The sequence below is a fragment of the Haplochromis burtoni genome, unplaced genomic scaffold, assembly GCF_018398535.1.
Source record: "Haplochromis burtoni strain Fernald_Lab_line unplaced genomic scaffold, NCSU_Asbu1 Contig_19, whole genome shotgun sequence".
NCBI classification, from domain to species: domain Eukaryota; kingdom Metazoa; phylum Chordata; class Actinopteri; order Cichliformes; family Cichlidae; genus Haplochromis; species Haplochromis burtoni.
In genome coordinates, this window is record NW_024582380.1 from 356,350 (window position 1) to 372,480 (window position 16,131).

The window sequence follows — 16,131 nt, forward strand, 5'->3', positions numbered from 1 at the left end:
TCATGTGAATCCATGCTAATGCACAACCTCTGCGTCAGCCCATGCATTAAACATGGAGCAGCTGAGGGGGGATATGTTGCAGTACCAAATGTTTTACTATTAAAAATCACCCTGATAAAAAAAAAACATGATGGGAAATGCAAACTGCTGGTATCACATGAGATCCCAGTTCTTGAGAGAAAAATTACATAGGAAAAGCAGAACAAGACAGATTATGCAGATGTGGTCTCAGCAGACTTGTTGGGGTTAAAGGTCAAGGAAATGCTGTTAACCGCCTAACAGGGCCAGAAAAACCTGCGAAGGATACAACCCAGTGTTAAAATAAGCTCCTTTATCATACATTGATCTTCATGTTCCTCTTTTATAGTTCAGTAAATGTATTTAGTAATTTACACCAAGTTCAACATGAGCAATTATTAACCTAGAGACAGAAGCTCTGAACAGCATGTACAACCAACAAAAAAGAGGCGCCAGCTGCAGGATGGTGAGGTCTGGTGACAGCATACACTCTAAATCAATGGGATTTATATATATGAAAGTACATTTGGGCACAAACCCACACAGACTACTTCAGCGTATATCATGCTAATGATTGCTGATCCAGTGCCCTGGTTGGTAATACAAACAGCCCCAACTCAACTGAGACTCTACTAATGTTCATCCTTTTATCGGGGACGATCGTGGCTCAAGAGTTGGGAGTTCGCCTTGTAATTGGAAGGTTGCCGGTTCGAGCCCCGGCTTGGACAATCTCGGTCGTTGTGTCCTTGGGCAAGACACTTCACCCGTTGCCTCCCGGTGGCGCCAGTGTCCGGCAGCCTCGCCTCTGTCAGTGCGCCCCAGGGTGGCTGTGGCTACAATGTAGCTGCCATCACCAGTGTGTGAATGGGTGGATGACTGGATATGTAAAGCGCTTTGGGGTCCTTAGGGACTGGTAAAGCGCTATATAAATACAGGCCATTTACCATTTTAAACCAAGCACACAGCTTTTAGGTTAGTCTCTTTATTATCCATCAAAAAATTTGAAATGTCATGATCCAGTTAAATTTTAGAATTGTCTTCTTCTTTCCGTTGTTCTCTTTAGGGGTCACACCAGCACCTCACCCTGTCTGCAGCATCCTCCTCTGTCACACCAGCCCTCTGCAGGTCGTCTTTCACTACATCCACGAATCTTCTCTGTGGTCTTTCCTGCCTGGCAGCTTCAACATCCTTTGTCCAGTATGTCCGCTATCCCTTCTCTGCATGTGTCAAAACCATTTCATCCTTGTGTTTCTAACTTTGATTTTTATATAATTTAAATGGACACAAAGATTTATATTAAAATATCCTTTTAATTACAATGTGCTTTTATTGTTCCTTTGTTTTTTGTTTTTGCATTATTTCAATACAGTGAGGTAATGCATCTTCCACATACTATATTTATGTTGTTCAAAACAGATCTATATACCTAATAAGGATAAACACACACTAAACATATATTTTGTAGTATGACTAAAAGCACACTCTCATTTATCCCCCCCGTCCCCCTGCAGTCACATGATCCTTTCATTGACTTGACTTGTTATTTTGCATTGCTCCAGCAGAGGGAGCTGCTCATGCATTAACAACACTCAGTGTGGGCGCACGTGTATTACCCTCAGAGTGAATTCAAACCAATGACTCCATTCATTCATTCACTTATTGTAAATAAGCCGCTGCCATTTGTGGCTAAAGTCCGTCATTTCCAAGAGAGACCTGGCAGCAAAAGTCAAGTGTTATTTGCCTAGAAAATGTAAAAGGTAAGAAGGTGACAGATAAAGGAAGGAGTCTAAGTTTTCCTTATTGGAAATCAGCTCCTACTACAAAATAATTCCTGTTAATCTGACTGAGAGGTGTGGTCACTGATTAGAAGAAATGGCGTGAGCAAGATTTCAAGGAAAGGGAAAAAACACGAGAGGGAGAGCGAGAAACACACCGAGAGGTAGACAAACAGGTGTCTGGTATCACTTTTGGTGGAGACTCGGCAGTATTGACTGATGGTAGTTGCGGTTTCACTTTGCGCAATGGTAGCTGTTGTGGGGGTTTGGGGTCCCATCCACTGAGCTAAACAAAGCAAACCATTTCCTGCCTTATTCGTAAATAACAATATTGCGATTTTAGTGCAGATTTTTTTAATCCATTTTTCACAGTAACATGTCAGTTTTATTAAAGCCATTTTGTAACAGATGTGTTATAACAAATTTCAGCTGTTGTTCACACCAGGATTAAAACTGCAGGTGTGTTGTGCCATCTCATATACACACTCGGCCTGTTTTCCACTCTGCTCCTACCACTCCCGTCATCCTTGCTGAACAGATATTGCTGATTAGCCGACTTTACAACTTGATAACTCAGTTTGAATGAGTCAGACCTTCCAAATAAGTGGCTTTGCAAGTTTCGTTTAAATAAACCTTAACATGGCAGTAACTGTGGTGAAACTAATGTAAAATACACCAAACAAGCATTTAAGTGGTTGTGCAGAAACTTGGGTAAAATTTGTATTAAAGGTTCAACAAATAAATGATAAACCATGTTAAATAAGTTGTGTTAAATAAACAATAAAGAAATAAACAATATAAAACTGTCATAAAAATGTAAATGTATTACTGACCCATTTAATAAAGGCCTGTTCTTCACGTACTTTACAGCAGTGTACGTAATCATCTCTCAAATCAAGGACCTTGTAAACAAAATCACAGGAGCAGCAATTCCCCCCCCCCCCCCCTTTTTTTTTTATCTCAGAAGCCTCATTGTGAGTCACATAACCCTGAAAATCACGCAACAGCCTCATCATTGATGCATCACTTATACACTGGAAGTTGTAAATAGCTTTGTTTGCTAATAGGAATGTGAATGACATTTGTGCTATCAAGCTGATCTTATGCCTCTGGGCAGAGTAAGAGCAAACACAATGACTACCTGTATAATAATGGTGTCAACAACCTGTTGACGGAAAACCCCTGTGGAAAAAAAAAACCCAGTTTCCTTTCTGTGCATGCGGTGTTGTGATTAATTGTTTCATACAAAGCCAGCAGGACTTCCTTAAGGAAGAAGAGGGAGGAAAGTGGGGAGGTAAACGCAGCTATGCAGGCACTCTCAGCCAGATGATATTTAAACAGTACATGTAGGAAAGACAAAAAAAAGAAAAGAATCAGAGAGAATTGCCCTCTTTTCCCTTGATGGGTAAAATTCAGAGCCTGTCAGGGGAAATTAAACTCCTCATGTCCTTGAACACAACTAAATCTCATCAGCAGAGCAGATTAGAAATTTCAGGCTATGAAGTCATTAACGGCAGCAGGTACACTGCATGTGTAAATCTGCTTACTTTAATACTGTGACCCAGCTGCTGTTAGTTTACCTTTTTGTGTTATTGTAGTAATCTAAACAGGAGATAAGAGGTAGTGGAAAGAGGAGGAGGGGAGAAGAAAAGACGAATGCACTGATGTCAGTCCGTCCCACTTCTATTCAAGTACAAATGCCTGCATACCAGCACTGCTGACGACTGATCTGATCCCACACACACACACAAAGGCGCTCTGTGACGGCCTGTCGCGTCACACGCTCATCATAGCGCTCACTCACACAGGCACTGAAAGTCAGACCGGAGCTGGGAGATGCTACGAGCTGGCAGCTGCTGAGTAAGTCCACTTTCCCTCCTCTGCACTCCTCTTTCATTCTCTGCCTGCTTTTCTTGCTTGATTGCTATTCTCCGGCCCGTCTAAGTTCATTTATCTCTCACACTCTGCCCCGCCGCTGTGAAATGGCCAGTGTTTTCTCACACTGAGAGACCTTTCAAACTTTTCTCTCAGTATGCCGTGCACATGCCTTTCTGCTTTTCTTTCTTTCTTCTCGGTGTATGTGTAGCGGCAGAGAGGCAAACCCCGGGCTTATTTGCATGCTGGCGCAGAGCCAGAGCCCAATGCTTTACCTTTACAGAAGAATAACAGAGCCGCGAGTTTGCTAATTTTGTCCCTTTCTGTGATATTATTTCTCTAAAGAGTCTGCAAGGGCTGTTATTGTCTTTGAGAAATCTGGACGCACTCACGTCTCAGTCTGAATGCTTCTCTTTTCCCAAATTCACACAGTTGATTGTGGGAGCTGTGGTGCAGGTGTAACGCTGTTCATGAATAGAGAGCTGAAGCAATTTGCCACAGAGCTGAATGTTTGCTATGAAGTCTTCGAGTCAGGTTGGGTTTATTTGCATTGCTCCCAATCACAATCTGAAAGGGCTTTAGCAGCCCCCATTCAATGTACAGAGTGTAGGCGTTCACATAGGCAAGAACATGGATCACAAAGACATCACAGCAAGGGAAAAAAACTACTGACAGATATTGAACGAAGGGACACTAGTTCTACAACTGACACCAAAACTAAGCTGCTCGGTTTAGTGCGATTTGGTGACCTGTGGGTAGCAGGGCCAGACCAAATTGACTGTTTTCTACTGTTTTGAGTTCCCAGGCTAACAAAAATGTACAGGTGCAGAATATCCTGGTTTCACTGCTTCATTTAAGCTGAATTATTCCGCTCTTGTTCAGGATTTAGCAGAAGTGGGCAGATCAATCCAAATATCGATAGTAATGATGCTAACTCTGGTATTGGAAATGAATCAATACTTGGCTGATAGGATCGATACTTTGTTTCTGTCCTCTAAGTACAGTATGAAGCTCACTGAACTAATTATTGTGGACGGTATAAATCACAGTGAATTAGGGTCGTTAAAATGTGTTCAGAATTTGCAAACCGCCCATGATTCATCTCATAAATCATGACACACTGGACACACTGCTCTAGCCTACATGAGCTGCTTTTGCAGGTTTTTTAGTATCAGTATGCGTGCTGATATATGCACCTCTTGCCCTGTATCGGATCAGTACTAAAATTTGCACTACTGAGCACCACTAGGATTTAGAATCACTAAATGGGCCCACCTGTGAAGCACATGTGGCCACACCTAACCTCAAAGGAAACTTTTATCAGTGACCATAACACTGGATCGCTCTCAAACGCTCATTGGTCAGCTGTTATCAGCCACACAAATCCTATTGGCTCTCACTCAGCAAAACATTAGCCCACATATTTTAAAAACTGCACAAGGTTGTTTTCTGGGATTTAGACTCTCAGGGCTTCCTGATTAATTTATAACTAACTGTGTTGACATGCATGTTGATAAGGTTCTGAAAAAACGAGACTGTGTGTGTGTGTGTGTAATATTCAACTCTTTATCCCTGGGTCTGTTACTCACAGATAGCATAGAGTCATTAGCACCCCACCCTGTCTATGTCTGTGTGTGTGAGTGTGTTGACATACTGAAGCTGCCCCTATTTGCCCATCAGTGTTTGGAAGCACAGCAGTATTCTCACTGCAACACTCACACACACACACACACATTACACTTGGCATTGTTACTTATTTGCTTAGGGCCTATTGTGTTCTGCCAGCCAGAGCTGCATTGAGTGAAAGGGAACAAAACAATAAAGTAGGTTTAATCTCTCTCTCTCACTCTCTCTTTAAAGCCCACAACAGAAGCATTTACTGCCCAGTTGATCCGGACACTCTACCCTGCACCTCCGCCTCCAGAAAGAGCCTGCACACTCCTGCTGCAGTCCAGAGAAACAGCACTTGACAAACAACACCGAACTGACCTCCAACTGCCAGGACTGTACCTGATCCCATATCCTTCAAAGAAAAGGGCAACCTGACTCTGAGCACAGCGGGAAAAGAAGCAATCACACCCCACTGCTGAAACACGACCCAGTGGACCGAGAGACAGAGGGGCTGACAGTCGTGTGTGGTGCCTGGGAAAAGAGGCAGGATGCTGGCTCAAATCCTTCAAGATATGTGGGTGGAACCTGAGGTTCTAGAGGCCCTCAGTGAGGAGCAGAAGAGGATCCTCTTCCTCAAGATGAGAGAGGAGCAGGTACGCCGCTGGAAAGAGCGCGAGGAGAAGGAGGAGAGGGAAAGAGGACACAACAGGAACACCACGTCAAAGAAAGGTACAGCACTGGTTATTCTGTAGTGGGTAAACTTGTTCAGCTTACCATACAGGTCACACTTGTATAAATTCCAGTAAGGTAACAGCCTTAAACACTCATGAAACAACATTGTTTGGAAGAGGAAGGACCGAGGTTTCTGGTAAACCTGGCTCCCATTTTTACATAACATCATTAGACATGAGGTTAATACCGTCCGGTCTGATATCACCAGATTTCTTTACAGGAACAGCAGGTGTCACAACTCTTTCGACAGGTTAAGTAGGCGGAAATCATTTAGGTAAATGAGAGAGAAAAGCTGCTGGTTCACTAAAGACTAAAGCTACCTGTAAAAAGGTGTAATTGATTGAAAAATAAAAACCCAGAAAATGAAACGTTGTGGAAACATTATGGTTTATTTATCAGGCTAACTGAAATATGTTATGATACAGGACCTGTATTATTTCTAGTCTTGTTTACATTTGTCAGTACAGCAAGCATTCAAGGTTTTGTTTGCTATTTAAGTCAGCTATTTTCTTAAAGTAAAGGTTGTAATCTGTGTTTTGGTTAGCCTATTTATTATACACTTGTATAACTTCTTGCTAATATAACTTCTTTTGTATGCCACAGAATACAAAAGCAAAAATTAAAATTAATAAAACAAAACTAAAATGAAACATGTTTAACAAATAAAAGCTAAGCTCAAAGCTAGCTTAAAGCAAAAACTGAATTGAAAACAAAATAAAAACTAGCTAGCTCTCAGCTAGCTGACAGGCCTGAATCTTGAAATTTATTTTACAATAAATTTATATGGATACATTTATTGTAAATGTGAATATTATATAGATAGTAATAGTAAGACTAGAAATAGGTGAAAGAGCTAGCTTAGCTTTTCCTCTCTTTTTTTGTAACTGTCCTTAACAATGTTTATCTTGCTAATTTAAGATGCACAAATATAAAGTGCAAATAAAGAAATACAATGAAAAAAATACATAAGTTGCAGCTTCACAAAGTTTCTGTCCCAGCTTTATCATGGTTGGCTAACAACAGCAGCAACAGTTAGCTTTTCTCACATTTTCTTGTCTGTATACTAAGCTAACCTAGCAAGCTGCTGGCACTAGCTTCATTTAGCTGTTTATTGTTATTTTCTTATAATAGTGCTGTAACTCATTACTTTGTCTTATACAATGAATATGTAGCTTGCAAAGAAGAAGAACTTTGACAACCCGCTCATCCCAAATTGAAAATTATTTTTTATTAAGTTTTCATTTTAGATTGCTTTAAATATTTAATAAAGCCCTGGGCAGTATAACCATAACATGTTAAGAGAAAACACCATGTTTTTCCTGTAAATATCGTTCACTGCAAATCACTTCATGCTCATCATGTTTAATTTAGTTTGTTGCTTGCTGCCAACTCCTTTGGGGGGCTCCGAAAATACAGATTTTAGAAAATGGGGCACCAGAGTTCATTTACACCTACTTGAAAACTTCTAAATTCTCAGTACACGTGAGCAGTGAAGCACGAGTTTTGTACAAAACCTTCTCTGGTTACCAATCTGACTAATGTGTTCAGATTACGCCCAAAGAAATCCAGTTTGACCATCCCTGTTGTTCTCTCTTACTCATTTCATCCAGCCTTCCTCTAATTAAGGTGTTATTCTAACTCACTGAGACCCTACCGCCTCAGCCGGTTCACCTGGACAATGGATGTGTGTGTGTGAGCATGTGTGGGTTTGATGGACAGATCTCTCACAGCCAGCTGAATCATTCTGTTGGCTGAAAGCTGAATAAGATCGAGGAGGTCCTGTGGTTCTGGGGCGTCACCATGCTTTAAAGCACATATTAAGTTCCCATCTTTGTCCACCCAATCTCTGCCATGTCACCTGAGAGGTGACGGAGTGTGTGCCGTTTGCACATTGCACTCCATACAATCCTTCTGCCATCTTTCTGTCTTTGTTCACTGTTCTGTGGATGGGAAAAAACAAGCCTTTACATGTGGTGTGCAAACAGGTCTTTAAATACAAATGCATGATTAAACCTGCACCTATGTGTGAAGATTTCTATTATGTGCTGCATTTCTGGTTAATTTGCGGGTGTGGTGGTAATAAAGACAGGCACCGCAGGTCTGTAAAGTCATGGCAGGTGATCGACACTCAGCGAGGTGGCTATAAATGTGAATACTGAAGGTGTGTTTTTTTTTTTTTTCTGACATCACAGGTACCATTATGTGCTATGTCACTGCATGCGTAGCACACAAGCCAATTGTCTAAAAATAAGTAGCTGCCATTATTAGCTGGAAATCTGTAAATGTTCACTGGTCCCGCTGGGGGAATTTCAACACTGACAATTTGAATTTTAAAGCCACGCCCCAATCTGTGACATCACGGCAGGTTTTTGGTCTTTATCAGGTACTCTACTGTCATGGAAAAACAATCAGCAGCAGTCAGGATGGGGGTTTATTTTTGAATATAACGTCATAATGAGGCAATGGCTGAAAACACCCAGTTTCCAGGATGTGAACGCAACATTATAAAATTCATTGATTCATAACTGTGAGTGATTTCATGATTATTGTAACATTAGACACTTAAATAAAGGTTTTAGCATTACAACATGGTCTTAAAGTGAAACTTAAAGGGGACATTTAAGTAAACTCTTACTGAAGGTGAGAAGGTAGTTTTGCTGTAGGAGAGAATTAAATAATTCCAGGGGGGAAACGGACACAGAAAACACAAACTGGGTTAAAAATGTACTAAGGACAAATCAGCAACAAGCAAAGTGTTAGAGGGTAAGTCTGTTCCGGGAGTGAGGCTTCCCAACACCAACACTTATAGGACAGCACCACCTTCTGGCTGATTGCCACAATAACAGTTTGTTAGACGACTTCATTCTAAATGCTGCTGAGCATTTCTCTCCGAGTGTATTAAGGATATATTTTATGTTGTATGCTTCATATACATTTTGTTTTCCTCTTTTATTTTCTCTCCAGCTTCCAGTAAACATGTGAGGTGGCTCCTCGGGCGGGATGGTGACGTGAGCGTCAGTATAATCGGTGAGGTGGACGAACTGAGATCCTCCAGACTCCTCCAGAACCTCATGAACAACAGGTAGAAACACATAGTGTGTTTTTCCCCCAAAAAATATCTTTGACAAGTCGACTCAAAGAAATCCAAAGGATGATAAGCTCTTATCTTATCACAGTAAAGAACAATAACCTATTTTCAATAGATCTGAATTAATGTTGCTCTGCATCGTGTTTTTAACGTAGCACATAACATATAGATTCTCAATTATGTTTGCGTAGATCAACAGTGAACTAAATACTTTCAGTCAGCCGGACAGTTCCTTGCACCAACATGATTATAGAAGTTACTAGTGACATGGCTGACTGGTGGATTCATTTAAAGGCTGTTATCGGAGGGACTAAAACGGATGTCTTTGTCTTTCAGATTTCAGTCTGATAACATGAATGCCATCCAGAGAGTGGACTTGCTTCCAGGGAGTGAGGACCAGCAGCTTAACCTTAAAGAAGACATCCAGCTACCCATCACACATGTAAGTTCCCATGTTTGAAATGTGTTTGAAAGTGCGACGACCTGCGTGTGTGTTAGAGTTTATAACATCGAGTCGTTTCGGTCTTACGCGCAGGATGACACGGCTTCACCGAATGACCAGTCATCCGAGGAAGACATGGACTCGTGCAGCGCTGATGACGACCCGAAGGACACGGCCGAGGACAGCGACAGCGAATCAGGCAGCGGCTCTGACAACCTCAGCGACTGGACTCCGCTCTACAAGCCCCATTTTAGTAGTCATGGCAACCAGCCGCTCAGAGCCCCGCTGGCGGACACAGAGAAGACTGGCCCCCAGGACAGAGGTGAGAAGGGAGGAGAGGATAGAGGAGGGATCTATGTATGCTAGTGTTAAAAGTGTATGATAATCACCAACTCTAACTGCTTATAAGTTCAGGTTAATCGATATAAAGTGGGTCTGAATACAAAATTGTAGCTATTTATTAGAACAGCTCATAGAAACAATAAACTCAAAGAATCAATCGGCACAGATGGCTCATGGTCAAAAGTGTACAAAAGTACAGGAGCAGTACAGACGCGCACTATTTTACTGTGAGCTATGAAAAACTGAACTATCAGGGATCATTATGCAGGCCTGTTCAGTGTTACAGTACATATTGATTACTGCATGACTCACATTTATTAAGCTGATTATTGTTTTAAAGGAACAGTTCATGTGAACATAACACAACTGTGCTGGATAGCTTGTGTGTGGGTTGCCAGGTTTTGTTGATGTGTAGTAATCACATGTCCAAAACCTTTTTATTATCATACATCGTCACAACCGTCAGGCCCAGACAGTGCTTGCCTGTGAGCAGCTTCATGTAGGAACTATTTTCTTTCAACTGTCTACATCCACCATCAGCTAGCAACATTATGGGCACCATTAATATTTTCAACCTGTGATGCTGCGTGAACCTCTCCTCACGGCGGGGTGTAGTTCAGTGGAAAGGAATGATATCTGTCACGATATCTGGCACGTGCCATTTTAATCTACTGTAGTTAAACTGTTAGCAGTCGGACGTACCGCCCACGGGACATTGGATGGTTTAGGGGACTAATAGGACTGCTAAGGGGTTAAGAGAATGACAAACATCTCTAAAACTAGCAACTCACAGCATAACGTGTCTGTTTGATATTTACGTATTAGCTTATCCTTGGGAAAGAGGTGCCACCTCAGCTGTATCCCAGAACATGTCATTGATTGCATCCTGTGCTTCTTTTCTTAGAAACCGCGTGCTACAAAGAGAAGCCAGAGGGCAGAGGTCGCGTGGAGCAGCTCAGGAAGAAATTCGCAGATAATCATCACAACACATCAACTGCCTCCAAGAAACCACCCATACCAGCCAAACCTGCTCATCTGCAGAAGTGAAGCGCACCACCGACCCATTAAGACTCCACGTGTATCTCTGCTACACATGACCCCGAAGAGCCTACTCTATTGAGTGTAATGAGCACTCTGTTGTACAGCAGCAGCTCAGGCTGAGGCTGCACGTACTGAAAGAAAAGGATTCTGACTTGAACCCGAACAGTGAACAAAAGTCCACTTTATTAGACCTTATTTCAAGGTCCGAGCTACAGAAAGAGAAACATCTGGGGGTGAAGTGAGAGAAAGACTTGAAAGCTTTTGGGCTGAAGTCAACCTGAATGATAAAACTAAGCAGCTTTGATGTTGAGTTGAAATTCGAGCACAGATACGCTCACATGGCGTCTGTGATTGACAGGTCGACACAGAGCGTGGTGTCCAGAGAGACGCACGTGAACACAGACTATTGACTGCAGGTGAAAAACACTGTGGTTTTATTACTGACATGTCATAAGCAGGAAAAACTGATAAATCATCTGCATTTTTTTCTTCACTGATCCAAAGGTGGGAGCTATGTTAAATGTAGTCCATGTACCGTATTACTATAATGTTTTTAACCGTGTTGATTGCTTGTTGGCAAAATTCTCCTTCAGCGTTTTAGCTGGCGTAAGAGTTTTGGGTTTAAAAGAAAACAACCAAATTCATGTAAAATTATTAACAGGGTCAGTATACTCAGTGTACTTTCTACTGTCCCTGACATTCACTGACAGACACGGACCTGCTCAGGAGGCCTTTCAGGTTTGGTGTCTTGCTCAAGAACAATTTATCCAGATGTATAAGATAATATTTGGAATATGTGGCAGCCTACAGTGCCTTTTTTTTCTGTCAGAGCAAATGTTACCAATGGAGTAATGGCCACTCCAGCACACTCGACTTGAAAAGAAACTGTACCTATCAGATTCAAAGGGACTAAACTGCGGCTCTTTTTGACAAAGCTGCAAGCTCTAGCATGCAGCATCAGGTCTCTGAGTTGATCTACCAATCCTGTGTCAGGAGTATAATGAAAGTGAACGATATTTGATAGAAACACTTGGCTTCATTACATGGTGAATTCTGTCTTTTCTATTTTTTTCTCTGAAGTTGACCATAAGACTTTTAGTAAACTTAGGTCCTTTAAGTCAGCGGTCCCCAACACCCAGGCCACATGGCTCCAGTCTGCGGCTCGCTTGGTTCTGGGCCGTGAGATATGAGACTTGGGTGTGAAACTCATGGCTTTCAGGCTTTCTGTCGGTTTTTATTGTTATTTTTTTATCGGTTTTATCGTTAACTCTCCTGGGTCTTTTCCCATGTGTTATGAATAAATCTTCTTTTTTTGTCCAATACTGGTTTTATGTTGTTGTATTTATCCACAACACCTTAAAGGCCGATCCATGAAAATATTGCCGGACATAAACAAGTCCGCGGTGCAAAAAAGGTTGAGGACTGCTGCTTTAAGTATCTCTATTCCCCACAGAATGCTAACGAGTAACGTTCCTTCAACTTTTACTGTGCAATAATTTATCAGGCTGCCTCTAAAAGTACACAACAATGTACAGTTTAGTAGACCAAAATAAAATAATTAATAATTATAATAAAATAACCCATTTATACGCTAATTGTGCAGCACACAGGAAGGACATTACATAGACATAAATATTCCACAAAACAATATATTAGTGATGATACAATGACCAAAGTAGTTGAAAGTTAACTTCAATAACACTTAAATCTAAGCATTTCAATTTCTCTTTGCCAGGTATACTATACTTTTTCATTGTGTATCTGTAGTTGGCTAATCTGAAACGACGTCAGGTTCTGTTAGAAATGCACATATGCTCTCAGGAATTGACCCGTAGCATGTTACAGATAAACATAATACTGGAATTCAGTCAAAAACATGCTGAACAAGAGTGCACATGTTGAATATATAGTGTACAATAAGTGATTTCAGTTACAGCATTATGATGAGGAAAGCTAATATCTAAACATTTGCGTCATTGACATAAGCAAGTTAGCATGCTAATGTTGGCATCCAGCTCAGAGCACTGCTCCTCACAGACTTTAGTAGGGCAAAAGAAATTTGATGAATTTAGCCAAAAACTAAAAGTTGTGATATTTTATTTACCTTTTATTTGGTGATTGGCAAAAAATAACAATAAAAATAGCAAGAAACAACCCACTAAACAAACATTAGCTTGTTTTTTTTTGAGGGAGCGTTTAGCCACATTTGACATCTGTTGACCTGACCAACGTTTTGTGGTTAAAATAAAACAAATCCATATCTTCATGACTTCAACATGGCCACATGCTCAGGATCGCCGACAGCTGTGGAAGCCACATAAGTGCACTTTTTTTTTCTTTTTTTTTTACTTGTATTGGCTATTTGGACCCAAAGATGTTAACATTTCTATACTTAGCATCAGATGAGGTCAGTCAAGAGGGCATAATCAGGTGATGGACTTGGCAGGGGGGGAAATCCACATTTTAGTGCTAAAACACTGCTATCTTTAAGCTCACAGAACTGCACGGTCATCAAATTAGAGGGACTGTGTGTAAAAATAACTTATGTTTCTATGTTGGTCAGGCAAATTGGATGTGAACACCCTCCACTGCTTTGACTCAGCACTTTAACCTCATGGCCATTGCTTCATTTCTTTTCCACTGCGCTGGAGTACATATCTAAAACAGTGAAAAGCATCTCCCTGGACAAATATTTATAGGCTCTACTGCAGCTTTACGGGACATTAGGAGGAAGAAACCAGAGAAAAGAACAAAATCACACCCGTGGCAGAGACAGCAGTACTTTATTTTTAAGGTTTGCACTGTTTGAGCTGTAGTTACTACCTAACCATTTAGTCACATGTTCCTTTTACTTGGTCACTAATTAATTCCTAAAAGTCTTCACCAGCTGACACTTTGTTTTTTACCTTCTGTTTGTATTTGTACTGTATATGTCCTACATGGGTTTATGCCTGTTGTGTAAAAGAACAAACTAAAAGAGTTTTCTTGCTTCTAACAAAGTTGTGTCTGTTCACAGTGTTGGTGTGTGTGTTTGTGTGTGTAGGGGTAGGTGGGACAGCTGCAGATGACACAGAGAAGCTGTAGATAGTGGTCACTTACACAATGATTATCTATTCATTGGGCTCTATCAGAAAACAGCCCATCAGAGATCAAACGGAGAGAACAGAAAGCTGATTAGCATGTGGTTCAGACTGAGACGGAGGGCGAGACGCTAGGGGAGACAGAGAAAATGAGAGTCTGGTCACGGGAAGCACAACGTCACAGTCAACTCAGTAAACCTTCTCGCATTCCTTCACCACTTCCACACCCTCACCCTCTGTGTGTGTGTGTGTGTGTCTGACTGAAGAGCGTGTGAGCGTCTGTCCGGCCATATATCTTGAACCATGTGACTCTACACGAGCAGTCATGCACACAGCGTGAAAAGCGCCGCTATATATAGTAGGACAGTGTTGGGTGTCCCAGTAAAGCATTGTGGGAGCCTGTTCACCTTTGTTCCTTGAGAAAGCTCTTCTTGGAATGTTTGTATACACTCGTGTGCTGCGTATAGAGAGTGCTGCTGCTCCTAATTATTTTCTATCCACCTCGAAAGGTGAAATTAGGACACATGTAGCATGTCATGTGTCGACCGTGTGACAGTAAACAACATATATTATCTGGCTGTCTTTTGGAAAAGCTATCTTCTAATCGTTTCTGTGAATCAGGTCATTGTGGGGAAAGACAATAAAAAAGAATCTGTGACAGACAACACCTTAGGCTGTCATTCCACAAGAATGCAATGGTAGTCTCATTTATAGCCTGAAGATAATTGTTACTTAACGTGTAACAATTCTGGTTATTTGACTAGTTCTAAGTTTCATGAATTAAGACTTTTTATTCAGTTTGCTAACTTTGAAGAATTCGCACTGCAAAATAACAGTAAAACTAAGTAAGCTAAGTTACACAGCGTAAAAAACTTGTTTTCATTTAACCATGATCAGCTCGACTCTCAGCTTAAAAACATTATCTATCATAAGCCCTAACTTATAGCCACGTCTTTTAGACATGATGTGTTTGTAACGAGGCTTCTCTGGTAAAAAGCTAGTCTGTCATGTAACCCCATGTTGTTGTTGGTCCTGCATCATCATTGTCATGTTGGTCCAGGATCAACAATGCTACTGACCAATTGGATTGCTGTGATGTCATTGCTTGGGAATGTGGAGCGAAAAAAACTTTTGTTTGTATAAATCTTTCTTTTATTCTTTATTAATTTATGCAACATAATAAATGTTTTAGCAATTTAGATTTGCTGTTAGCCTAATTTAGATTACTCGTGCTAGTTTGGTTGTGATAGTTTTTTATAGCATTTGCTAACTTCTTGGCTAATGCTAAGTGAATACTCTGACAACATGATTGGTCAGTTGCAATGTTGATCCTGCACCAACACTGTTATGATGATGTAGCAGGAACTCTAACGTGTGGATATCAGATTGTGCTTCTCATGTAATTATTTGAAACTATACAAATGTTGAAAACTACATCCATTAAATCTGTTATCTGTGTATCCGACTTAGGATATGTGGGTGGGGCTGGAATTTAAAGCTGCCACTGGGCAAAAGGTAGGATACACCTGAAATGTGTAAGATTAAACATTTTTAAATCCAATAAATATTTTTAGTGTTTTTTGCCGCCATTGATGGAAACTGGAATTGCTTAGTTTTAATATTACACTTATTACTGTTTCTGGGTCACAAAATAAACTTTTAAGGTGTTTTGAGGCAAGAATGTAGCTGTGTTAACTTCAAATATCTGCTCGGTTTATCAAGACATCACATATTTTCAAAAGTGCTCTGACGTTTTCGGAGACGTCCGTCTCGCTAGAGCCGGCAAGAACAGCAAACTCCCGGCACATCGTTTTCAACCCCCCCGCAGTCTTTCACTACTCAGATTAAACATAATATATAAATCACTTAGATAACTTAAAAATATTATTGTTTGACTTTTTATTGTTTTAATTGTTTGTGAGTAAATCAATTTGGCTGAGATTACAGCTGAATAAGTATCAAACGCCACGTAGACCATGAAGGCCGGGTCCTCGAGAGGATGCAGCCTATGAATTTGGACACAGCTTGTACTCTAACTAGAGGACTTGCAAAAATGGAAGTCAACGGGAAACACCTTTTTGACTCTGTAAACACTTTGTAAACCTTGGTCATACCGTGTTTCAAAAT

At 40.9% G+C, this 16,131-nt stretch overlaps 1 protein-coding gene across 2 annotated transcripts; it reads left to right on the forward strand.

Moving 5' to 3' along the window:
- Nucleotides 1-3,495: 3,495 nt before the first annotated feature.
- zgc:92242 (uncharacterized protein LOC436899 homolog) lies at nucleotides 3,496-14,609 on the forward strand. Of its 2 annotated transcripts, XM_005916614.2 has the most exons (6): nucleotides 3,496-3,653; nucleotides 5,529-6,008; nucleotides 8,976-9,093; nucleotides 9,436-9,541; nucleotides 9,635-9,863; nucleotides 10,788-14,609. In XM_005916614.2, exons 2-6 carry the CDS (start codon nucleotides 5,828-5,830, stop codon nucleotides 10,928-10,930), a joined length of 777 nt encoding a protein of 258 aa, XP_005916676.1. In that variant the 5' UTR covers nucleotides 3,496-3,653; nucleotides 5,529-5,827; the 3' UTR covers nucleotides 10,931-14,609. The 2 variants fall into 2 exon arrangements, with proteins under 2 accessions (XP_005916676.1, XP_042074374.1); XM_042218440.1 differs by having other exon boundaries at nucleotides 3,505-6,008.
- The last annotated feature ends 1,522 nt before the right edge of the window (nucleotides 14,610-16,131 follow it).

Excerpts from the sequence above, each read along its gene's own strand:
- zgc:92242 (XM_005916614.2), top strand. The coding sequence starts at position 5,828 with ATGCTGGCTCAAATCCTTCAAGATATGTGGGTGGAACCTGAGGTTCTA. Across the intron at positions 9,094-9,435 it reads CAGAACCTCATGAACAACAG|ATTTCAGTCTGATAACATGA; the intron begins GTAGAAACACAT and ends TTTGTCTTTCAG. Across the intron at positions 9,864-10,787 it reads GACTGGCCCCCAGGACAGAG|AAACCGCGTGCTACAAAGAG; the intron begins GTGAGAAGGGAG and ends TTCTTTTCTTAG.